The sequence below is a fragment of the Halichoerus grypus genome, chromosome X, assembly GCF_964656455.1.
Source record: "Halichoerus grypus chromosome X, mHalGry1.hap1.1, whole genome shotgun sequence".
In the NCBI taxonomy this organism is placed as follows: domain Eukaryota; kingdom Metazoa; phylum Chordata; class Mammalia; order Carnivora; family Phocidae; genus Halichoerus; species Halichoerus grypus.
Window position 1 is genome coordinate 99,666,011 of NC_135727.1, and position 26,284 is coordinate 99,692,294.

At 41.8% G+C, this 26,284-nt stretch overlaps 1 protein-coding gene across 1 annotated transcript in view; it reads right to left on the reverse strand.

Moving 5' to 3' along the window:
• The window catches only part of CYBB (cytochrome b-245 beta chain), a 34,962-nt gene that overhangs the window by 2,683 nt on the left and 5,995 nt on the right, over positions 1 to 26,284 (reverse strand). The window contains exons 4-12 of the mRNA XM_078065210.1: positions 19,801 to 19,885; positions 17,214 to 17,359; positions 15,000 to 15,190; positions 11,779 to 11,908; positions 9,307 to 9,399; positions 6,539 to 6,792; positions 5,448 to 5,610; positions 3,546 to 3,692; positions 964 to 1,088 (exon numbers count right to left, since the gene is read on the reverse strand). Coding sequence (XP_077921336.1) covers positions 964 to 1,088; positions 3,546 to 3,692; positions 5,448 to 5,610; positions 6,539 to 6,792; positions 9,307 to 9,399; positions 11,779 to 11,908; positions 15,000 to 15,190; positions 17,214 to 17,359; positions 19,801 to 19,885 — 1,334 coding nt within the window. The remainder of the gene's footprint in view (positions 1 to 963; positions 1,089 to 3,545; positions 3,693 to 5,447; positions 5,611 to 6,538; positions 6,793 to 9,306; positions 9,400 to 11,778; positions 11,909 to 14,999; positions 15,191 to 17,213; positions 17,360 to 19,800; positions 19,886 to 26,284) is intronic.

The following is a 26,284-nucleotide window of genomic DNA, read 5'->3' on the forward strand; positions in this document are numbered from 1 at the left end:
AGGAACAAATCTGCTTTTGGTTCACCGACCCTGACAACAGCTGGGTGGGGCTTGATCCTCTCTGTTTTAAAGCCTAGTTCCTCAAGGTGTGGTCCCAGACCAGTAGCCTCCTACTCAGCTTTTTAAGAATGTAGAGTCTCAGGGCGCCTGGGTGGCTCAGTCGGTTAAGCTTCTGCCTTCGGCTTAGGTCATGATCTCAGGGTCCTGGGACTGAGCCCCACTCAGTGGGGAGTCTGCTTCTCCTTCTCCCTCTGCTCCTCCCCCTGATCATGCTCGCTCTCTCTCTCTCAAATAAATAAATAAATAAAATCTTTTAAAAAAAAAAAAAGAATGTAGATTCTCAGGTTCCACCCAAGACCTACTAAATCAGCATTTGCATTGTGAAAGGATCCCCAAGTAATTCATATGTTCATTAAAGGATAAAAAGCAGAGGCGTGAAGGGTATATTTGTGGTGATTTCTTGAGTCTATCATGTGTTCTAGCAAGAGAAAGGATCCCCTCAAACTTCCAGAATGGGTAAAGCTTTAATGAAGGCAGAAAGGAACTTAGGATGTTTGGCAACTTAGGATTTTAGACCCAAAAACTAAAACTGAAAGTGGAGACGGTATCTCCTTCATGATAAAAGTCTAAATCATATTGAATTAAAAGAAGTAGATACGCCAGTGAGATTTAGGAGCTGAAAGAAAAGAACTGAGTTATGGCCCCACTTGGGAGGAGCAGGGTTCAGAAAGGCAGAAGTGGGGGGCACCCCGAGCATCTTTGTTTATAATAACTCTCCAGGTAATTTTGCTGTGATCTAAAGCCTCCCTCGTAAATTCATAGGTATCTAGAGCCTTTTATTGGGTGTGAATATAGTAATCTAGGTATTTTAGTTTTTGGAATATACAAATCTAGCTGTGTTTGGGAGCTGCCGCTTTCGGCAGACCGTGAGCCTCAAGAACACCTTGGTGGGGGACTCCTTACTTTGGGTGTTGACTTGCAATTGTCTTGAATTCGTTATCCCAGTTGGGCCGTCCATACAAGGTCTTTTGTTTCAGGCCTGTGATCACATCTTTCTCCTCATCATGGTGCACAGCAAAGTGATTGGCCTGTGGGAAAGGACATGAATTCACAAAAAGAGACATTCTGTAAGAAAAACACAGCTATTTTTACGTATCTCACAAGCCAAGCTCTCACTACCCATTCTAACCATATATATATTTGAAGGCTAGAAGGTATACAAAGATGAACAAACTGGGTCTCCTCGGGCAATTTATAATCTAGAAGGGCAGACCTTGAAGTGTGAACGTGAATAATCCTATTTGTAGAATAGGGTATCATGAATGCCGCAGGAGAGGCACAAATATCTGAGAGCAAGGGAGGGAAGTGGGATGGGAGGATATGGGAAGATTGCAGGTTGGCAACACTTGGCGTCGGGCGTTGAAGGTGTGGGTAGGATTTAAATTCTGTCTCACTGTTTTTCTCTCTGTTCTACATGTGACTTTCTCTCTTCACCCTAATAGACTCCCACTCCTTTAGGAGAATCGCTAAGAACTAAAACAACCACAGATTAAAGTGCACTCATATAGTGGCAACATAATGAGACAACAAATCAACCCTAAAGCTAGTCTGTGTGTGTGTGTGTGTGTGTGTGTGTGTGTGTGTGTACATAGTCACATGTTGTTTTCTGCTACCGTTCTAGGGGGCCTCGGTTCAAACAACAGATATTTTTCATAAAAGTGGTGAATTAAATTTATTTAAAACTTGAATCAGATTTTAAATTCACCGGCCAGGGGATGGATGATGGGGATGGAGGAGGTTAAGAAGGGTGACCACTGTGGTTTAATAATCCTGTAGGGACCCGTTTTGTAAAGCAAAACAGTTATTTTTCAATGCAAATAAATTTCTCATTTAAAAAACTGTGTCTGGCTTTTTAAATAATAAAACTGCAAAGTAATTTATATTTTATAGATTTTCCCCCTGGGTTTCATTTTTTATCAATATTTGTTGTTGTTTTGTTTTTAAATTGCAGAAATGGCTCTTAAAATCCCTTTTTCTGGAGCAGCAATGTTCATGGTCATAGGTTCCTGTATCTACATGCAATAAGACTCTTCTAAGACTTGGAGGACCTATGATAAACAGTACACAAAAACCCAAAAGAAGAGTCAGTTTTCACAATCCAAGGTGTGTGTGAAAGATGCCTGGGGTGGAGGAGGCAATGAGTGGCTGTGGACAGCTGAGACACCAGCCAGGGGCAGGCAGAGGCTTTTGCCTTAGCTCCTCACACAGGGGGAGCTCATGCTGCTTCTGCTGCTTCCAGGCCAAATCACTGATGTTTGCTTATTTAGAAAGATTTTAGGGGCGCCTGGGTGGCTCAGTTGGTTAAGCGTCTGCCTTTGGCTCAGGTCATGATCCCAGGGTCCTGGGATCGAGCCCCCCATCGGGCTCCCTGCTTGGCGGGGAGTGTGCTTCTCCCTCTGCCTCTCCCCTTGGCTTGTGCTCTCTCTCAAATAAATAAAATCTTTTAAAAAAAAAAAAAAGGAAAGATTTTACCTCCTAGGAATCATTAACTTGTTTCAGAGTTTCTCAGTCTGAGCACTTTTGACGTTTGAGGCCAGATAATTCTTTGTTGGGGGGGGGGTTGCTGTCTTATAAATTGTAGAATGTTTTCATTGTTAAATGTCCCTGGAGGGAGGGCTGTGTGTGTGTGTGCATATAATGTGTTATGTATTATGCATTATGTTACATTACACACACATATACATACATATGTATATGTTATATACATATATACATATACACATATGCACACATATATCATTTTCATTAAATACATTTTGATTTATTTATAAATGATAATCATGAACTAGTGGGAGTTGCTAAGAGTGCAGGCTCTGGAACATTCTACCCCTGCCTCTTACTAGTTGGGTGCCCTTGGACAAATGACCCAACCTATTCTGGGCTTTGGCTTTCTTATCAGTAAAGTGTGGATAATAATAGTAGCTGCTTCATAGGGTTGTTGTAAAGGATTGAATTAGACAATCTATGTAAACACTAATAAAAATACCTAGCACATGGTATATGCTTAATAACTATGAGCAGTTATTATTACTACTTACTAAATGTATTGTGTATATTGTAAAATACACATAAACATAAAATTAAAGGAATGTGTGTGTGTGTGTAGAGATACAAAGATAGAGGTAGAGATAGAGAGAGAGGCATAAAGAGAGGGAGAAAGGCAGCTAATATTTTCTTCCCATTACCCTGTGGATCGTCTTGTCCAGCTGGTTCGAGACCCCTGGTAGGAGCATGACTCTAATAAGGCCAAAGGCATGGCTCTTATTCCCTTGTGGGCTCCTTAGGTTCCGCAGATAGGAGCTTTGAATCTAGTCTCAGGAGTCTGAACATGTGGGGACACTGAGTGAGAGTGAACGGGCCGGATCACCCAATTCCATCAACTGTTCTTGGTAAAAACAGTACACAAAACACTCCGATAACCAAAGGGTAGTCAGGCAGCCCCGGGCACTGTGGGGAGGACCCGGGAGCTGGGATCTCGCCCTCACCTGAGACTCATCCCAGCCCGTGAGATAGATGTTATAGCTGAGGAAGCCGGCGTTGTTCCTCTCCTGCATCTGGGTCTCTAGAAGCTGCAGCAAGTCCGCAAACCACTCAAAGGCGTGTGTGTCCCGGCACAGCCAGTAGAAGTAGATCTGCGAGAACAACAGAGCATGAGACAGAGTCTATGTAAACGGGCCTCATGGGAATTGACATATGGATTTCTACCCTCCCCTCCCACCAACTTTTGCCTCCTGCTCAGAACGCCTAGAAACAGGTTTTCAGAAAGCTCTGGACATTTCACAAGCCAGCTCACATGAACCTGCACAGGCCTTCACCCTGTGGGGCAGTAAATAAAGAGCTTGGTCTCAGAAATGCATGGCTGAGGAAAACAACATTAGCGCACCACTTTCCCTCCAGGTCTGCTCTTGCCCACCTCAGGTCCCTGGCTTCCTTTGTACCTCCTCTCAGAAAGACCAGTGGGATCCAGGCTAAGGGGGCGACCACAGGACTACTTCGCTGCCTACTATGCTGGACATTCCTGAGTTGCCAGGAAAAAAGCCGCTCTCCCCATACCTCCTCCATATAGTAAAGAGAGAAAGGGGAGAATAAAAAGTCAACATATGTTCAATGTCCCTATTCGAGGTTATCTCTAAAGTTATTCGAATGACTCACATTTTATGCAAGATGTCCTTTATCGGGCAATGAAACCAAATTTACATGTGACCAAAAAATGCCCTGGGAATTAATTCTGAGGAGATACCCATAAGATACTATGCTGAGGGAAATAAGTCAATCAGAGAAAGACATGTATCGTATGATCTCACTGATATGAGGAATTCTTAATCTCAGGACACAAACTGAGGGTTGCTGGAGTGGGGGATGGGGTGGGAGGGATGGGGTGGCTGGGTGATAGACACTGGGGAGGGTATGTGCTATGGTGAGCACTGTGAATTGTGCAAGACTGTTGAATCACAGATCTGTACCTCTGAAACAAATAATACATTATATGTTAAAAAAAAAGAAAAGAAAAAAAGAAAAGGAAGATAGCAGGAAGGGAAGAATGAAGGGGGGGAAATCGGAGGGGGAGACGAACCATGAGAGACTATGGACTCTGAGAAACAAACTGAGGGTTCTAGAGGGGAGGGGAGTGGGGGGATGGGTTAGCTCGGTGATGGGTATTGAGTAGGGCATGTATTGAATGGAGCACTGGGTGTAATACACAATGAATCATGGAACACTACATCGAAAACTAATGATGTAATGTATGGTGATTAACATGACATAATAAAATAATTTTTTTTTTAAAAAGAAAGTAAGTAAAAGTTTCATGAAAGGACGTGTCTCCTGCCCTCTCCTTGCAAAAAAAATAAAGTACTGGGGGACTGGAAAAGGAATCAATCTCAATATCTAATAAAGGATGATAGAAAAATTATTCTGTATCCTCTCCATGGAACACAAAGGAATCATTAAAAAGGATCATCATAAAGCCTGTGACAACACTGAAAAAACACTATGTTTTTTTTGAAAGCAGGCCATGAAAGTATACATACTCAATATTTACAACTTTCAAAGAGTATGAGAAAATATTGGAAGAGAATCCACAAAAAGGGCAGCTGCTGAGTTGGGGTTGTCAACACTTTCTGTCCCCACTTCCTTTCTTCCCAATTTCTTCTAACGCTATACAAGTGCAGTATATTACTTGCAGTAATAGACCTGCTTATATACAAGCACATGTGACTTATCAAATAGCCCTTTTATGAGAAGTCTGTCTCTCTGAAACCACCAGGAACTTGTCTCCACTTCCTTTGGTCCCCCCCAGTCTCTGCCCCGAAGGCTCTCTCACGCTTCACTCAGCAGAGTGCGGTGACAGCCCCAAGCAAGCCCCCTGAAAAAATGAAGGGACTTACCTTTTGGAGCCTCAGATTGGTGGCATTGTTGCAATATTTATACCAGACGGACTTGAGAATGGATGCAAAGGGTGTGACCCCGATCCCTGCTCCCACTAACATCACCACCTCGTAACTGAACACATCTTCACTGGCTGTGCCAAAGGGCCCATCCACAGCTATCCTGGAGGGAAGCGTGTGAGGAGGTGGTTAGAGAGCTACCTTGCACTGCAGAGTAGGATGGGGCACAGCGTATTACTGGGGGTGTGCAATATGTCACATCAAACTGGGACAATGTATCTCTGGGGCACTTTCTTCTATGAAATAGCTTTCAAGTAACCCACCTGGTGTCGACATAGTGGTTGGAAGTAAGAAGAGGAAGTTTTAGCTAACTGAAAACATTTGGTAACTCTCAGGGGTACTTTTTTCATCTCTCCACCCTTTCACCTGCCACACACACACTCACACACACTCACACACACTCACACACACTCACACACACTCACACACACTCACACACACATACACCTGTACCTCTTGCCAGGGCATCCCACAGTTGAAATTCCTGCTCACATTGCACACTGAAATAAAGTGAGAATTTTCTGTCATAGCATCTTGTAAATTTAATATCTTCACTTTTCATTTGTCTATTCATTGAGTCAATCAATAAGCTTTTCTTTAGCATCTACTAAGTGCCTGGCACCATCTCAAACATGTGGGAAGAAGGGGGCAAAGCGAATAATTTTTGGCCTTTACCCTCAAATGACATATGTCAATTAAATTTTAAGAATATCTTTGATACACTATAACTTTGTTTGTTAGAAAAGTTAATACACCTTGGCCTTGACTCTTACGTATTTAAAGGAATTTGGGAATATTCATTATTAATATTTGATTCAAATACTTTATACTTCACACAAGATTTATTAGTATATGCCTAAACGTACCACATACATAAAATGGGGAACACCGAGATAGCTACCTATATTTGTAGAACTTGTGTGTTTGCTCAGACCCAGGAGACAGTGCAGTGAGAGATGGGAAAAGGGGAGCTATTTGGTGACATTTTTCCTGAACTCGTACACTTCTGTAAATATGCGCTTTGCACTTACTTAGGTAGTTTCCAAGCATCCTGAAACTCCTGCTTATCACAGCCACAAGCATTGAAAAGTCCTTCCGTCCAGTCCCCAACGATACGAATATGGATGCTAAAGAAGTCTTCCTCAGGGGCGGAGGTCAGTGTGAAAGGGTGCCACTCCAGCCTGGACACCTTGGGGCACTTGACAAAAATGTATTGTCCCACCTCCATCTTGAATCCCTTCTTCTTCATCTGTAGCTCAATGGTTTTGAAAGGGTGAGTGACCACCTACGGAACAAAACGTGTCTCTGGAAACTACACTTTCCCCAAATACTTGCCTTTTCAGTGTCCACATGGACAAAAGGCTGAGCTAAGATGCCCTACCCACATCCCCTCTTCAGGCCCAACGAGGCATTTCCTCGAGCAGATGCATCTCTCGTGGCGACTTGCCCTCAGCTGGAGCCCACGGCCTGCCAACTCCCAGACATCATCCCGACCCCCGCACTCCCTGTAGGATGAGCTGAGGCTGCAGCAGCAACTGAATGAGGCTCATTCATCTCCTCCCTGATTCTGACCATCTTTCTTTTTACAGGTTCATCTTCTGAGAACATGCCCCAGTCAACCTTCTGTCTGCAATTCTCTGTCTCAGAGTCTTTGCCAGGGAGTCCAGCCTAAGACACCAGCCTACTGTGATATTTTTTTCTCCAAGAAGTCAAGGCATGTGCTAGCAACAGAAAGAAGAGATGGCTGCTTGCTCAGCCTTCCTGTCTCCCCAGAGGATCATCGAGAGCCTTGGCAGCTGGATAGAAGAAGGACACCCTATTGGCTGGCTATATAGCAACATCCCCCAAACCAAGCTGCGTGTACTGGTCTATCTTTGTCCTGAGTCACACCTTGAATCTGCCTGATTGCATGCATTGTGTTTACATTTCTACCTACCTGGGAAGTATACCATCGGTCTCTCCCAAAGCCAGCCCCCCCCCATTGCTTTCCTCATTCTCCGTGTGTACAAGTGTTCGTCATAGCTTTGTTTAGAACAGCAAACAATTGGAAACAGTCCAAACATCCATCAGCTGGTGAGGTGGTAAATAATTTTAAGAAACAAAGCAGCACAATGAAAAACTGTCATTACAATACAGACAGCAATACACTGTTTCTGGGACAATTCCTGAGATACCCAGGACTTTCTATGTACAACTGAAAAACAAACCAAGGGACATCAGGGCAATGAAAAATCAACAGAAACAAAATAGCATCTCCCTAAATGTTGACTGATAGTGTCAAGCTTTTCTTTCCGTGAGTGAGGAGGGGTAAGACGGGCAACCCTTTCTATAAATATTGCCAAGCATTTCCCAAACCTGTGATTTCACTCCATCTTAAATGATAAAAGCAGTACCCAACGTCCTTCCATCACGGAAATAAAGACTCCTAAAGCTTCATTTTGGAAAACAAAAAAATAAAAATCGACAAAAATTATTTTGAAAGTGATGTTCACCATGTGGCAATTTTGTATGGTGAAAACATTCTTTTCCCCCTTTTGCAATTTTGCTGCCACAGGTGAAATCGGGATTAAACTAAATAAAATGCACTAGCAGAATTGACATCAGCATACTTTTGGATGACACCTTGTTTCTTTTTTTTTTTTTTGAGAAGAAAATGAATATCTGTTTTTATGAGAAGAAAATGAGTATCTATTTTCTCCACAGGAAAACAGATTTGCCTTTAAAATACGTTCAAGGGAAATGCTTGCCTGCTTAGTCAGGTCTAGCCTAGTAAGGGAAATTCTGTGGCAGCCTTTTTTGCTCTTCTGTGGGCTTTTTCTTCTAATACAGTATAAGTATCATAAAAGGAGAACTACTGTAGCTTCCTATATTTCAAGATTTCCAGTGCCAGCTGGACTGACTTTCCTCTGGCCTTCCACAGATGCCAAGAAAGAAAAGCTAGGGTGGAGGGCAGGAAGAATTCATGCATTTTGCAAGAATAGCCCATACCAGGGTTTTAGTAAACACTTTTTGAACTGTATTGAGTTGAATTCAATTTTATTTGATAAAACTAGTTTTGTCTCTTGTTTCCTGAAACTATAACCAGGAGTTTCTATTTCTATTTATTGAGTTGGATATTTATTTAGTTAGTAATGAGAAGCAGCACAGAAGCGTCGGGGGGGGGGGGGCGGGCAGCTACCATATACCTGGAGTCAACAGACTCGATTCTAGATGCAGTTTAGTTACTAACCTCCTTGAGACTTTGGGTCCTCCAACTCTGATATTCTGTGATTACATACACAGCACAGAAAAGCAGGTAAAGGGAGACCTGGAAAACTACCTCAACCTCAATCAGACCTGCCCTTGGCTCCCTGGTTCTTTTGGCATCTGAGTATTTTAAGGCTCAGTGTGTACCCTTTTGAACTCATGTGCTTTGCTTCTTCACTCTAACCTGCTCACATTCATCACAGTATGCTCCTCCTCTCTCTCTCTCTCCACACACACACACACACACACACACACCGAGAAAGAGAGAGAGAGAGAGAGAGAGAGAGAGAGAGAGAGATTCATGTACACAAAACCGTCAGCTTCATTTTTCAACAGAAAATGTTAACTTGTACTTGCCCCAGTTAAAAGGTCCAACCATTTGATTATCAGGCTAAGTATACTGACTGAATTCAACTGTAGGTCTTCTCTCTGCTCTACATTTAATCAAAAGAAACCGAGTGAAAGACAGCTCTGACCAATGCTACAGAGAACTTGGGTAAACTTGTCCATGATATAGTTAGATGTTACTAGTAATTCCTAAACCAGACAATACCTTGGTGATGACCACCTTCTGTTGAGATCGCCAAAACCGTACCAACCTCTCACAGAGATACAGAAACATGGGACCCACTATCCATTTCCACGTCTGTAATCAGAACAAAAAATGAAAACAGGATGTATTAAGGGGTAATAGCTAATGTAAGATTAATGGGAATAAAACATTTTAGAAGTCAAGTTAATCTTTGTAGGCTTGTTTAAATATATATATATTTTTTAAGATTTTATTTATTTATTTGACAGAGAGAGACACAGCGAGAGAGGGAACACAAGCAGGGGGAGTGGGAGAGGGAGAAGCAGGCTTCCCACCGAGCAGGGAGCTTGATGCGGGGCTCGATCCTAGGACCCTGGGATCATGACGCTTAACCGACTGAGCCACCCAGGCGCCCCTGTAGGCGTGTTTAAATATCTGATATCCGATTCGTAAATTTCTCATACAACAGAATGCATGAAAAGTACCGAAAGTTAAAATAAAGTTTTGAGCCAGTAGAAATGAGCATTCTCCTTTGGCCACCCCGGGGAACTTTATCTACAGTATAAGACTCTCCCAAGAGGAACTGCCCACAAGAATGGGATTTCCTCCCGGTGTTGCAACAGCAGTTGCTGTAACCCTACAGCAGAGCAAGATTAGTTTCAGAATTAACATTTCTCTTAAGGATAGCATTTCAACAACCCCATATGTTTTTTAATGCAACATTGCAGCTGCTTTCTCTCAACTATGTAGTCAAAGCTTAATCTTTTGCAAGATAAAAAATTTCATGCAAGAATTTAGCTGTTTCTCCAATATCCTGGTAAGTTCTAGGAGCTATGCAATGCACCTGCTGAAGAGGGACAAGCCCAAAGATTTTCAGATTTCTTTAGATTCCTCTCTCATCAGAATCTTCAGTGTTTCACAACACTGGAATTACCCTGTAGTATTATTGGCTATATGAAAACCTTTAGGATAAACAGATCCATCCTAGGACTCAGTCAGTTAGGTTCCTAGTTTAATACCTGAAGTAGTAAAGAGCTTTAGGAGGCAATATCATTTAAAGGATGGCATCTCAGAATGGATTTCAAGAAAGAAAAAGAAATCACAAAGGGCTTCCTACAGTCTCACATATGATCTTTCTATTAAACGTTTTGAAAAAACTGTAGATTGGAAGTTGAGAGCACCTGAATGTCCCCACCTTCCGCCAAAGTTGAAGACTATCTGCCCTGAAAGTCGGAAATATTCTGCTGCTGGCCTTTGTTTTCATGGGACAGGTTTTTAAAATAGCACGGCACCATCCATCTATTTCCTGGGCGCCACAATGGGCTCCATCAAATGGAGTGAGGTCTTGGACATCGCCTCTAATCCCAGAAACCCAGAAGCTCCTTTGAGGTAGATGCCTGTTAAGATAGTAGTACCTTGATTCCAGCTGTCTTCAAGGAAATGTGCCTTCCCCTAACCCATAAGAGGACCTGCGATTCAGTTCTTTTTTTTATCCTTTCTATTGATGTGTGCATGTAGTGGGGGCAGTTCATTGATACATCTGGTTGCTTTCATTAATGAGCAAGGATGCTTAAAGATGTTAAGTCCCTGGACAGCAGACTGTGTCTTAGAGGAAGAAAACTCCTATGTTAAGAGAGCAGGAAAAAAGAAAGGAGACAATGGGGTGGGACATTTGCCTTTACATTATACTGTGCTTAAAAAAATACTAATCCTGTTCAGAAGCCCTGTACCAACGTTGATTTTTGCCTAGCTTTATACCAGTGCTTAGCATGGTAACCAATAAGGTACACTGCTTGCTAATGGAGGAAAAGATATGAAGAACATAAGGCCCACTTCTCACTCAATGGAGCGGAGATATTGAGAATACACAAAACGGAACTTTGCAGAGCATGCAAGAGGAGCTCCCAACAGAAGGTGAATATTCTACCATGTTTTCCCTTGGTCATCCTTGCCATCCTCTTACATTGGTACAAACCTGGCTGTCCAGTGTCCTTTATGTGGTGTAGACACAGCCTCCTGATGCTTAAGGGCAGCCCTATATGTTACTTCATAATTTCCTTCCCAGCTTTGAAAGCTGTATAGAAAGTCTTACTTCCTGGTATCTGAAAAGGCTCTTAGCTCCTTATAAGTGATTATCTGAGCTATCCAACTCAGCTTAGAATGGAATCCCTCTGGAAACCATTAACTGGTATTATTGTGGCCCTCACATCCAGAAGAGAAGAGATGGAATTTCTTGAACCCCAACAGCACTTTCAAAAACAATGCTTTTCCAAGTTTTATATCAAGATGTTCATAATAGACCAATGCAATCTTTACCTTTCAAAAAATAATTCTAGACAATAAGTATAGCAGAAAAAAGTAGATACTTATAACATTCTAGCAGTTACATGGCATTCGTAATGGACAGCTCTATGACATTTGTACATATTTCTTACACACAGTTGGAAGATTGTTGGTAATGAAATTGTAATAGTAACAATGAACTGTACATACCATAGGAGGGTTCCCAGAGAACTGTGGGATTGGGCATTGTTCTGATTTTCCCCAGTCTGAGGGGTCTCTGTCACATTGCTCAGGCTTGTGTTCCTTTAAACTCTGTGGGGTCTGCCCACGAACGATTCGCCTGGGGAGGAAATTAAATCCAGACCATTTAGTAGCAAGAAATTAAGTTCTTAGTTTTTAGAGAATCTGGGCATATTTCAAGTATTCTAGTATGGATCCTATACTTTCCACTTAACAGTAATATCTCATTGACCCCTCTGAGTAGATTTGAGGAAGGGAAAGGAAATATGTCTTCTTCAGCAATATAAAAAAACATATGTACAATGACACAAAGAATATGTAGGTTTTGGATCATCAGTACATGTTTTCTTAAAGGGAGCATTTGTGCTTCTGTTTCGAGTATTATTTTCATTTGTAAACAAACAGACAAAAACAGGAAAACTGCAAATCTAACAGAGCAAGTACTTGCCCATACAGTGTCTTTGTGCGAATTACAAAAAGATGCCCCCTCTGTGAGGACAGTCATAGAAGCAAAGAGCCTGGCCAGCAAAGCAGGGGCGAAGTTTACGCCCCATGGACAGGCACCCTGTGTGGTTGACAGCCCATACCATCACACACAGTAGCTCCGAGGCTTAGTCCAAGCGCTTCATTTGTTGTTCCAAAATTGTCTAAAGTAAACCGAAAGGGTTGAAATCAGTTTAAGGAGACTTTGTGGGGATTATGACATTCTCCCAGATATCAACACTAATGGTGCGTCCTTGGAAGCGCTCAGAGCACATTCATTTCGATTCCATACATTTCAATTGAGCAACTGCTAACACACAAGACAATGTGGGTTTACTGGGAACAGAAGAAGGGGGGCACAAAGTCAGGTAAGTAATGTTCCTGACCTCAAGGAACATAAATGGCAGGGTCTTCAGAATATATATGAAGAAGAGACACAGAAGGCCCCCTTTGTAATAGTTCTATGGGGGACCTAAAACTTGTGCCACTGGTATATTCTGTGAATGTTTTAATTCAAGGCTGTTAACCATCCTTTTCTATCCCTAGGCCTTGGGGCAGAGAGTTACCATGTACTGAGCATCTATTATGTGCCAGGCCTGGGGAAAGTTACTCTACACAAATTATCTCAGTTGACCCTCATAACAAGCCTGAATGGTAAGTATTGGCAACCCCATTTGACACATGAGAACACCGAGGCTTAGAGAAACTAGTAACTTAGAAGCAGAATAATTTGGAGAAACCAATTTTGGGCCTGTGTCAGACAGCCTTGGTTTCAAATCCCAGGTCTACCCCTTGCTAGTTTGGTGGCCTTGGGCAAGTTATTTAACTTCTTCTGAACCTCGGTTTCTGCAGTTGTAAAATAGGTATAATAATACCTAACTAAAGGTGTATTTTAGTGATCAATTGGCCTGATGCATAAGATATGTCAACACAAAGTAAGAGTCCAACAAATGATAATTGTCAAAATTCCTAAGTCCCAAGTTCACATGGGGAGTAAGGGAGAGAAAACAAAATTGGATTCTCCCCTCTTCTCAGTGCAAGGACCAGAAGTCAGGAAACCTGGCTTTTAATCCCAGTTCAGCTGCTGCTGCCAAGGCCATGAGACTGTGAGCAATCAGCCAACCAGTGTAAGTGGCAGATTCTCTTCAGATGGAGAGTGGGGCAAATATACCTCGTCTGCCTGCTCCAAAGGTAAATGCATAGTTGTGAAACTATACAAGCATAAAGCGGTGGAAGTACTAAGCTAGAGAGGGGAAGAGATTCATTTTTTGTCTCTAGGATTCCTTGAAACAGCTGGCTTATGATCAAATCCCATTTAAAGATACTCAATTGCTTTAGGAGAGTCAAGAGATTCTTTGCCTACACAGATTCTTCAGTGCTTAGAAAGAGTTGATCAGGGGTCAGAGTCAGCAAGTCAATCAAGAATGCATACAAAGTGGTTGCCCAATGCTGCATCTTCCCACCCTTTCCCCTTTTCACACTCAGGTCTTAGTCACCTCCAGGCCAACTTGGCTCCCAGCACAGTCATTGAACCTTGAGCAGGTGCTCTCTTGATGCTTAGTTATGCGGAGCCCCAAACCCACCAGGGGACTTCCCCAAGCCTACTTTTGTGTGCAGGTGGGAGAAACAGCTGGTGTGAAACAGCATAAAAAGGAAACCTGGTATTAAATAGGATTTCCCATAAGACGAACTGTCCCAACCACACATGCAGGCACTGTGAGTCTCTGTGAGAGTATTTGTCATGGCCTGCCTGAGACCACCTGGGCCCCAATCCCAGCTATGCCACTTACAAACTGGCTGACTTGGGCTACATAGTTTACCTTTGTTAGCTTGTTTCCTTGTCTACAATTTCCCCCAGGAAATGGGGATGTAAGAGGATCTCTACCTAAAAGAAACATTTCATGTCTATAATGAGTGTTCAATAGAAGTGAGCTCTTTAGAAAAAAAAAAAAAGATTTTATTTATTTGACAGAGAGAGAGACACAGCGAGAGAGGGAACACAAGCAGAGGGAGTGGGAGAGGGAGAAGCAGGCTTCCCGCGGAGCAGGGAGCCCGATGCGGGGCTCGATCCCAGGACCCTGGGACCATGACCTGAGCCGAAGGCAGACGCTTAACGACTGAGCCACCCAGGCGCCCCTAGAAGCGAGCTCTTACCTTTATTGTATTAGAATGCTGGAAGGCAATAACCATGTATTCTTCCTTCTAGTATTCCCCACCGTGCCGGAGACCAGTCCTCATACACAGTAGGCAATCAATACATGTCCAGCTTGAATCAAAGCTCATCGAACTACAGCAAACCCTTTCACCTGACTAACTTAGCCCCTCTAGTTTGGGAGTTTGCCTAATTTACTAGTGATTAAGCCATAAGAAACATCACTGCAGACATCCAAGACCCCTCCAGCACCCTTAACCTGTTTTACACACTTGGAGAGGTACTCAAACGTTGGGGTATTTTTCAAGCTTGCTAGAATTAACTGCATTAATAATAGCTATTGTTAAATTACTACAGAAATAATAGCTGTTAATCGGGTGCAATAAACGAAAATGCTGCTGAGTGGCCTCTAGCCAACTGACCTCTGGTGTCCCCTCATACTCCCCCAGCAGAGAGTCTGACGACACACAGACAAGGAGGTCGCTGTACCTCTAACAGCCTCACACCTGGAATCTAAAGGATTTAAAGTACTTGACCTCGGAGATTAAACACTCACTCAGCTCCGTGGATGGCGAGACCGATGAAGAAGATCACAAAAAGATGGTGTGTGTACCAAAACACTTCAAAATAAGACCTCCGGATGGTTTTGGTGGAGGAAGTGATAATTAATATGAGGCACAGTGTGATCACAATACCAGTGATGCCGGCCAGCCGGGTCACAGCCACATACAGGCCTCCTTCAGGATTCTGCAAAATACAAACACACACACACACGCACACGCACACACACACAGACATTACTCATAGGCTCTCAAATGCAAGACTATTTATAAAGCGTCTGGTGTATAGGCCAATAGGTATTTTCATTCCCCCTTGCGATAATCCTAACCATCCCTCACAGAGTGAGATAGATTTAGAATAGATATTTCTCAATTTAAAACTGTCTTACATGGTCAGGGTGTCACAGGAAGTACTAACTGATACACTGAAATAGTCCTAAGGGAGTATCGAATAAAGGACATCAGCCAGCTGTAAGATGTCCTAAAAGGGTCTGAGGCTCCTTCTCCCTTTGGTTTGGAAAGGGCCTCAGTGCTTGGTTGGCAAATGTATTCTGGACATGCCTCCCATCTTAGGCTGGGTTCCCCTGAAGCAGACAGACCTTGAGATGAGGATTCATGAGCAAGTGATTTTAAAAAGGTGTGCTCCAGAAGAAACTGGTAAAAGATGGGCAATAGGACAGGAAAGAGGAACAAGTCAAACATGAGGGTGATCTCAGGCCAAGTCTTTAGAGAAGGTAGCTTCAGCCTGATGCTGCGGAGGAACTGTGGAGGGTAGGTCACACCTCAGAGTTCATCCCTGATTCAAGGCAAGGAAGCTGGGCTTTCATGGCCTGCACCCATCAGCTATTGGTTAACGGCTGCCCACAGAGAGGTAGCCATCCAGACCCTTCCAGATCTCTGAGCTTGTGGGCCAAGGGACTCCGATAGCGCCAGGGTGGTCCTCTGAGGAAGAAACACTGGCATCAGAAATTGAGAAGTGAAAACACACAGAAAGGTGGGGGCGGGTACAAGTGGTCCAGAGATCCGGGCAGAGCATGACAGCGTCGGCTCACTGAGTATGTTCACATTGCCTTCCTTCTATATCATTGTACGAACAATGAACAATATGAAAGAAAAATTATCCCAGAAGTTACAGAAAAGGAATTTGTTTTCTTTTATGCAAGTTGTTTTCATGTTAGCCTGAGGAGAATTATTTCTGCAATGTTAAGGGACTTTCTTCTCATCTTTTCTAAACACGAGGAAACACATTTGGGATTCAGTATATAATTATGTGACTTGGCCATCCTCCCAAGCCATAGGGCACATGAAGATGACTCAGAGCTTCTCCGTCTGAGTGTAGGAAGCTCTAACAACTGCTGGATGGGAAGCAGTCCTTGCTGTGGATACCCCAAATGGCTGCCCCTGGAAGACTGTGGAGTTACTCCCAGTGCACCGTGCTTCCCATGGGCCAATAATCAGCAGACATAGGCCACCCCTCAGATGTCGTAGGCAAGAAAGAAGAAATGCATCTCTGTCGGCTGTCAGCTGGTGGCTAGCCTAGTACTAACACCGAGGTCGGAGTGTTCCCTAATTCACATAAACAATTTCCTAGAACACTCACATCAGACGAGGTCATTCGGTGACTGTGAGGGAGTGAGACAAAAAAAAAAAAAAGACCACTCCGGAATTATGTCAGAGCCAAGACAACAACACAAGTGACTGCTGCTAAGATACCCAATCCTAGAAAGACCCCCAATTCCTGACCATACCTGATGCAGAGCAAATCCTTGCTTCCTTAAACCCCTCCAGAACCACCTAACGCAAGTCCCTGTCCTATAACGAGCCTCTACGAACACCTTCCTGGAATGTCCCAGACTTTCTCATGGTGCGAGGTCTCTTTTGCTGCAGGAAGTGATAAACTCAACTTTGTTTGACTAGGTGTGTGTTCTTTTCTTTGGTGGTGGGCATTGTCATGGGTGAGCCTGAGTTACTCCAGATTCCACAGGTGAGCCTAAGGAACTGGAAAACATCTAGAGACCCTCCACACATGGGATCAGGAGTGTGGAAGACATTTTCTCTGTACCCACATTCTTAGAAACTACAGACTTGGCCCACTGATAGTCAACTTTTAACATTGTTGATGTTCTGCCCAAGTAAAGTTCTTCACTTGCTGAAATCTAGTCCTCAGTTTTAATGGCCTAGGGACCATCTGAATCCGGAAATAGACTTACCGGGATTTTCTTTCGAGCAAAATTGAGGTAACTTTCACCAGGTTTATCTCCAAGGTTAGAGAGTGCTATTGAATAGCTATCAGAATTGTTGACTCGGGCATTCACACACCATTCCACATTAAACAGATGGGCAATGGTATGAATCGCTGAAGAGAACAGAGAACAGAAACAAACAAGGTGAAGGGTGTGGACAATTTTTGTGTAAGTTGGGTTTCTGCCTATAACCCCCGACTCTATGATAAGATACAGGGAGACACAGGGATGGCCCAGGACACTTAGAAACAAGAACTGGGTCTCCAGGCCAGAGAGGCAAGACTAGAACTCTAGTGGGTAAGCTATTCTCTAGTTGTGTGATCATACGCAAATCACTTGACCTCTCTGGTCTTGGTTTCCTCATTTGTAAAATGCAGATGTTAAACGACATTATCCTAAAGATCCAATCAAGTTCTGAGCTTCTACAAAATAACCTTGGTCTCTGAGGATATTTAGGTGTGCTCTCATTGTTTCTCTCCCCCTGATATATTTATGCTCAAACAAGAAGACGCTCATGTAATGTATGCCTTTGGCTGGCCCATTCACCTGACTCTGACATTACTCCAGAGAGATAATATTTTATCGAACTGATATAAGCCAATGGCCACAAGAGTGAATATCTTCTTGAAAATTGCATTCCTTACTTAACAAGCACTTACATACAACTTACTGGGTGCCAAGAACTGTTATAAGTGCTTTATAATTAATCCTTATATGGAGGTAATGATGTAAGTACTATTAGTATCATCTCATCTTACAGATGAGGAAACTGGGGCATAGATTGCTTTAATATCTTGCCCAAGATCACCAAGCTAGGAAGCAGCAGAGTTAAGAATCGAATCCAAGCAATCTGGTGCTCAAATCTTTGCTCCTAATCATTACGCTATGTTGCTTTCTAATAAGATTTTATCATGCATTTCGCTTTTGAACCATTTTGTTTGCCACAGCTCAGAAAGCCTGCATGATCTACTAATAGAAGAGAAACCCAGTTAAACACCTGCAATCTAAGCCTATTTTACTCAAATTATGGGGAAATTCTTTAAGGGCAGAATAAAAATCTCTTTTGTTCATCACTGTGCCTGTGTGCATGCCTATTGCCCGGCACATCACTTATTTGTTAAGTGAATTAGTGAAGATTTGATAATGGTCCCAGATACATCCCTTGTGCCAACACCGCCATTTTAATAATTATAATAATAATACATAATATAGAATACATATATACATATGTATACCTATTAGATATATAATAACAATAATAATAAAGAACACGCTTAGCTGATAAGGGCTATCTTACCCTTAAAATAAGATATCTTTTCAACTTATGGGTTGTGGCAAGAACCACAACCCGTAAGTTGAGAAGATATCTTATCTTAGGGTTACTGCAAGAAATCCACAAATCTACATGTTCAACCTTAGTATTTTTTTTAATCGATAAATAAAAGCTCTCAGTTGTGGACTAACTTTTTTTATATTAAAAAGCATGGAAAAGGGTGAAGACACTCGGATTTTGTCAGAAGAGCCCAAGATAAAAAAGTTTTAAGACTTGAAGGAATAAACCCTAATATTGGGATGGAAGAAAGAGTGGTGAATATTTTTTAACAGAATTCATTCGAAAAGTACAACATATCTTGCTGGGAATGTAAATTGGTGCAGCCACTATGGAAAACACAATGGAGCTACCCCAAAAAACTAAAAAAAGAAATACCATACAATCCAATAATTCTACCCAAAGAAAATGAAAACACTAATTTGAAAAAAAGATATATGCATCCCCATGTTTATAGCAGCGTAATTTACAATAGCCAAGATATGGAAGCAACCTAAGTGTCCATCCATAGGTGAATGGATAAAGAAGAAGTGGTATATAATATATATATTGTATAATTGTGTGTGTATATATATATATATATATATATACACACAAAATTGAGTATTACTCAGCCATAAAAAAGAATGAAACCTTGCCATTTGCTACAACATGGATGGACCTAGAGGGTATTATGCTACATGAAATAAATCAGACAGAGAAAGACAAATACCATATGGTTTCACTTATATGTAGAATCTAAAAACCAAACCTACCAAACCAAACAAGACAGAAACAGACTCATAAATACAGAGAACAAACTGATGGTTGCCAGAGGGGTTAGGGGTGAGGGGATGGGCAAAATAGGTAAAGGAGATTAAGAGATATAAACTTCCAGTTATAAAACAAATAACTCACAGGGATGTAAAGTACAGCATAGGGAATATAGCCAATAATACTGTACTAACTTTGTGTGGTGACAGACGGTAACTACATTTATCATGGTGAGCATTTTATAATGTATGTCATTGTCGAATCACTATGTTGTACACCTGAAACCAATATAATATTGTATGTTAAGTATACTTCAATTAAAAAAATAAATTAAAAAATACAACATATCCAATCACCACCTAATCTACCTAAAAATGCTGATCTCCTCTAAAAATAAAAGCTATCTAGGAATAGAGGGAACTCTCTGGTTCCACGTTTTCTTTGCAATCTCAAATATCTTAATAAACTTACCAGTGTGAAGTGCAATCATCCATGCCACCATTTTATGAAAAGTGAGGTTCCTGTCCAGTTGTCTTCGAATTCTTGTGGAACAGCACTTTGATTAAGGAGAAAAGAACAAAGTAGTAATTGTTAACAAGAAGGTTTTCTGTGTGCCAGGCAGTAGATACGTGTCACCTCATTTAATTGTCATAACCACCCTAAAAACAATGTCATTCTATGCACTTGACAGATGAGAAAACCGAGGCTCAGATACTTGTAGTCATCTTCCCAAGGTCAAACAGTGAGTGGCCTACCTGACAGGTTCCTGCAGTAACCACACGCATGCACAACCAGCTCAGACCAAGAAGCCCGAAGAAGTTTGTTGAACATTAAGTGTCAGGTCCCTAAAACCAGTTTCTGCATATTTTACCTGGACCCGAAGGAGGGAAGCTCTGTCTCTGTGTCTTCTCCATCACTTTTCCCCACCCCAGAATGTATGTGAGCTCCCTCACAGTCCCACGCTGGGCAGTTAGCAAAGGCTCATCCTTGTGAGGATGTCAACCAGTAAGTTAAGTGTTAGTCAGGTGAGAGATTCAAGAGTCAGCTCTCCTAGGGACACCGGCATTGTAATAGGAAAGCTGTATGCATTTCACATGACCCTGAAAGTCTAATGGGGACACAGACAAGTGAACAGTTCTAGAACAAGTGAATAGTTTTAGAACAACACCCTTCTAAGACCTACACTGTGCGAGGAGAAAAAATTGTCCACCCGCCTCTGTTGACAGAGACAACATCGCAAGGAGATATCATTAACCAAATATTAATAGCAAAAAGAACAATAGCTAATATTTACAAAGAGCTTCTGCAAGGAGCTGTTTTAAGTGTTTTATATGCATTCTGACTCTTTATTTTTGCATCAATCTTAGCAGGGAGGTACCATTATTATCACTGTATAACAGGTTAGGGAGAAACAAGTGGAGAGGTTACCCCTGCCTTAGGTCACATAATTAATAAGCGGCAGAGTTGGGATTTAAATACAGGCTATCTGATGCCAGAGTATCAATATTCTGATGTTTTCATACCTTTTATGATTACCTTGACATTAAAAATAGTATTTTGGTCAGTACTCAAGTGGGACTGTCCTGATACCTGTTAGAAGATGTGGATTTTGCTGGCTAATTGAACATAATAATACAAAATAAATAAATAAATAAACAAATAAGTGGTGGGGGGAGGAAGATTTGGATTTGAATCTTGATTCAGGTCAATGCCCAAAGTAGAAAAAACACAAACTGTGCTTTATGGTTGAATCAAAGCTTTGTCCTCCTGAAACCTGGTCAAATGTTTGCTCTGGCTGCAAGATACAGACAACTGTTAAGGAGAGCCAAGTGCCAAAAAAAAAAATCTTAGGTATTATAAGTATCTGGTTCTAAACATATTCAATTTAATCTAAGGGTGTTTAATATTGGACTTACTTATTATTTTTTTAAATAGGCTCCATGCCTATCATGGAGCCCAACATGGGGCTTGAACTCACAACCCTGAAATCGAGACCTGAGCTGAGAGCAAGAGTCAGATGCTTAACCGCCTGAGCCACCCAGGTGCCCCATGGCTTAGTTATTTTTATTTTTATTTTATTTTATTTTTAAAGATTTTATTTATTTATTTACTTGAGAGAGAGAGAGAGAGAAACAGCATGAGAGGGGAGAGGGTCAGAGGGAGAAGCAGGCTCCCCGCTGAGCCGGGAGCCCGATGTGGGACTCGATCCCAGGACTCCGGGATCATGACCTGAGCCGAAGGCAGTCGCTTAACCAACTGAGCCACCCAGGCGCCCGGCTTGGTTATTTTTATAACATGTTCTGATTTTATAGAAAAAAATGTAGTTGTGTGGAGAATTGTGCTTACTCTACTATCTCTGGGTTAGCTACATCTACAGAGAGCATGGGACCATGACAGCAGATTCCCGGGACTGCAGAAATACTACTAGTGAGGAAGACACAGAGGATTCCAGAGAAAGGAAGAAAGAATTAGACTTTATTGAATGCTTTCTGTGAGCCAGGCAGTTTAGCCATAATCATTACCTCATTCAGTGACAATGTGATAAGGATTATTGTCCTCATTTTACAGATTAAAAAAATTAAAGCTAAATCTCACATTGGCTGGGATCCAAGTCTGTTTGTCTTTAAGGTTCATACCCTTTTCCACCAAACCAAATGCAAAGATATAGTCACTATTATTCTACATGTCTAAAAAAAAACCCAAGACAAGAATTTAAGTCAACTGCAAGGTGATCACAGAAAACAAGGTCAGGGGAAGTGAGATTGGGAAGAGAAGGCTACCAATGAAGGGTGTATTATCAGATCAGCTACCACTATCATGTATCATATATCATATCATATCATATCATATCATATCATATCATACCATACCATGGTCTCTTTGATTAGAGGACTCTGAGAGATATAGAAAATGCTCCAGAGGTTTTCTTTTCTTTTCTTTTCCTTTCTTTCTTTCTTTCTTTCTTTCTTTCTTTCTTTCTTTCTTTCTTTCTTTCTTTCTTTCTTTCTTTCTTTCTTTCTTTCTTTCTTTCTTTCTTTCTTTCTTTCTTTCTTTCTTTGTTTCCTTTCTTTCTTTCTTTCTTTCTTCCTTCCTTCATTCCTTCCTTTCTTTCTTTCTTTTTTTTTTTTTACCTGAGCGGTTAGAAAGCTTAGGAATTCACCCCCCGACTCCCATCTGTCACAGGCCAAGGGCTGGTCCCAGGGCATCAACTCCCTGGCATTTCAGGCTTGCCCCAGGAGAGGGCTGAAAGAAAATCCTCAGGCAGAGAATGAGTGGGGCTTGCAGAAGGCAGCTACCCCATGTGCTGTAGAACCATAAGTGTGGAGGGAACATGAGTGAAACACCAACAGCATCAGCTACAGCTAAGTGTCCACTGGTGGAGGTGGGCAGTGACTCAGGTTCTCAAAATAAGGGTTTCCTATTTGAAATCACTTAGCTTACATTTCTGTTGGTGAAAAATTGTCTTTGGTTTCTTACACAGCCTTGTCGTCTTTTCTGTTTATTTCAAGTGCTGTACATTGTTTTACTACTTTGTATTCTCTACAATTTTAAGGAAATATCTTTTTCCTGTTTCCCAATTGCTAGGTTCCTCCATAGTTTCTTGGAGTCCTTGTGGTAGGCAGAATTCAAAGGTGATCCCCAATGACCTTATATAATCTCCTCCCTTTGAGTGGGGGTGGGACCTGACCTGTGAATGTGATGGGATGTCACTCCTATGAGTTTGTTACATTATATGGCAAAAGGCACTTTACAGAGGTAACGAAAGTCCCAAATTGACCTTAAGAGAAAGTTTATCTGGGTGGGCCTGAGCCAATCACATGGCCCTTTAAATCTGGGTCCAGAACTCAGAAACGGAAGAACTCAGAGATTCAAGGCACGGGAAGTATTTGGTGCAATGTTGCTGGCTTGAACATGGAGGAGGCCACATGGAAGGAATACAGGGACTTTCAGGATCTGAGAGCAGCCCCTGAATGGCTGTCAGCAAGGAGACAGGAACCTCAGTCCCACAACTGCAAGGAACTGATTTTTGCCAACAAAAATGAGTTTGGAAGATTTTTACCCAGAGTTTCCATTTGAGAATTCAGCCCAGTTGGCACCTTGACTTCAGCCTTGTAATATGCTGAGCAGAGAACCCAACCAAACACAGGATGCTGGACTTCTCACTGGCAGAACTGAGAGCTAATAAATTGGGGTTGTTTTAAGCCACTGAATTTGTGGAAATTTCTCACACAGCAACAGATAATTAATATAGTCCTTACTGGAGTGATGGAACACAATTGGAGTCCTAAGACTGAGAGAATGGGAACAGTAGGATCAGAAATCAGTGCTGAATTACATTTCAGAGGGCAAGTTCTGCAAAACTTGCCATCAGATATACATGTGTTGGATCTCAGCCCTACCACCTAGCTGTGTGACGTTGAACAATATGCTTAGTTTCTAACTTCCTTACCTATGTATTTATCATAGTTCTTCTCTCATAGGTCTGTTTCGTAGATTCACTAAGAGGTGTTTAATAAATATTTGAGTGTTTTTTTGTATCATTATTTAACTCTTCAGCTAGTATGTCTTGGCTCCCCAGCTAGAAAGTAAGCTTCCTATATGCAGAGCAATATATCATATGCTTCAAAAAAATATCTCTTGGGGCACCTGGGTGGTACAGTCGGTTAGGTGTCCGACTCTTGGTCTGGCTCAGGCCCTGCTCTTAGGGTCGTGAGATCAAGCCCCACATCAGGCTCCATGCTCAGTGCAGAGTCTGCTTAAGTTTCTCTCACCCTCTCCTCTGCCCCTCCACCCCCTCCACACGCTCTCTCTCTCTCTCTCTAAAATAAATTAGTAAATCTTTTTTAAAAAATTGCTTGATAATTATTTGGTTAAATGAATTACATTTTCACTGTTCTAGAACCTAAGATGATTTTTCTAAACTTATAGAGATGTATTTACCCATATATCTATACTTGCCACACTGTTTTCTTTTCTACTTCCTGACAAACTGTTTTGAAATTTTGGGGGAAAATACACTGGCTCCTGCATGCTGAATTTCAAGAAAAGAAATATGGTTTTGATGTGGCCTCTACAGTGTCTCCATAGTTCTACCCTTATCATCATCAATATAGGTCATCAAAAATATGGAACAACAGATTCTGATGCCCCCATCAGCTTGAGCAGCAGAGTGTTAGAGAAAAAGAAATTGAATGCCAGAACAATGGAGAGATGTGCTTGAGAAATAAAAGGTCCATTTGTAATACTCTGAATTTAATAGGTAGGTTTTTTTTAAAAAGCTAGTTGATATGAAACTCACACATCTCATAAAAAGGAAAAACAGAGGCCATTAGTTACCAGCGGGTCATTGGAATGGATCTCACCAAGGCACCAATCCCTAGTTTTTCCCAGTTGCCCTCTAGGATATGCTCAGGATGGCCCCCCGCAAAAAAATCCAAAGAGAAGTCACAAGTCATGTTTATATGGGGCTTCCAAATACAATCTCCTCACCATTTCCTGAAATGGGAACAAGCCCACTGGCTGGTGGTGTGGGAAGGAAGGGCTTTGCTGCCTCTGACTGCCCAGGGCTTGCTCCTCATCACACAGATACCATTTTTATGCTTTTGAGTCCCTTCTGGATTATCGCCAGCAATCTCCTAATTACCCAAGCTGCCATCATGTCCCATGGCTTCCTCACTGAACTACCCCTTTTGCCATTGACTTCTAAAGGGAAGTTTCTCTGTTACTGTCACCTCGAGCCTAGCCCGATCTCACTAAGCTAATATTATTATTATTATTATTATTATTATTGAGTCATCTCAGCAAATTTCTACACTGCATTTAAACTGCAGGAGAGAAAAAATTTTTTTGAAGGTAAAGATTTTATTTATTTGAGAAAGAGAGAGAGGGAGAGTGGGGGGAGGGGCAGAGGGAGAGGGGACAAGCAGACTCCTTGCTGAACAGGGACGGTCCTGGGATCATGACCTGAGCTGAAATCAAGAGTTGGACACTCAACCCACTGAGCCACCCAGGTGCCCTGAAAAAATATTTTTTTTTCAAGTTAGAAATGGAACTAAAAAGGATTGCATATTTAATGGGGTAAACATGAGTTTCTATAACATGGCCAATACAGGAACTTAAAAGTTCTATTTTATGTACACCTGCCATGAACTCACTTAAATTAGATGTTTATATGCAATTTGGGAGAAATTACAAAAGCCACCCTTGAATCTATAGAACTCAGGCAAAGAAGCTGACAGTAATGTCCAAATTGATGGCAGTAGGATATGTGATAAATAAGAACATCAGTTTATTTGTATAGCACTGTTTGTAACTTTGAAGTCACATGTTTCTTCTCTATCTCTTCCATAGAACTCTAAGCTCCTTGAGTTCATGGCCCATCCATATGTTACTCTTTACTCACCATGTGTCCCCAGTACTTAGCATATAGCTGGCACTCAACCAAATGTTTGTTGACTGACAACTCAGCAGTTGACAGCTTAGTCAATTAATATACTTTTGGAATGTTATATTCATTCTTACAGTTGCATTGTCTCACCTGCTTTTTAGCTAAAAAGAAAAAAAAAAACCCGTGAGACAGGAAGTCCAAGAGACTTCCCTAGACCACGTGGTTAGACACAGAGCCACACTGAGGGTCTCTGACTCTCAGACTATATAAGGTTACAGATAAGAGCTGACTCTCTCACCTTCTTTTTTCTTTCTGATCTGAAGACTAGGACTCCCATCCTATTAGAATTTAGTTTCTGCATGGCAAGGTGGGATTATTAAGGCTTCCTTAGGGACTTCTGCATGCTAGGCCCCATCCTTCCCCATTCTCCTCAACAAAGCAGGCTGAGAGCCTTTACCTTTACTTTCCCCAGGGTGGGCCAATATTGGGGCTTTACTTCTCCAAACAATCAGAAGGATTATAAAGCAAAGTCTAACTGATTAAGACCACTAGAAATTGAATGGACAT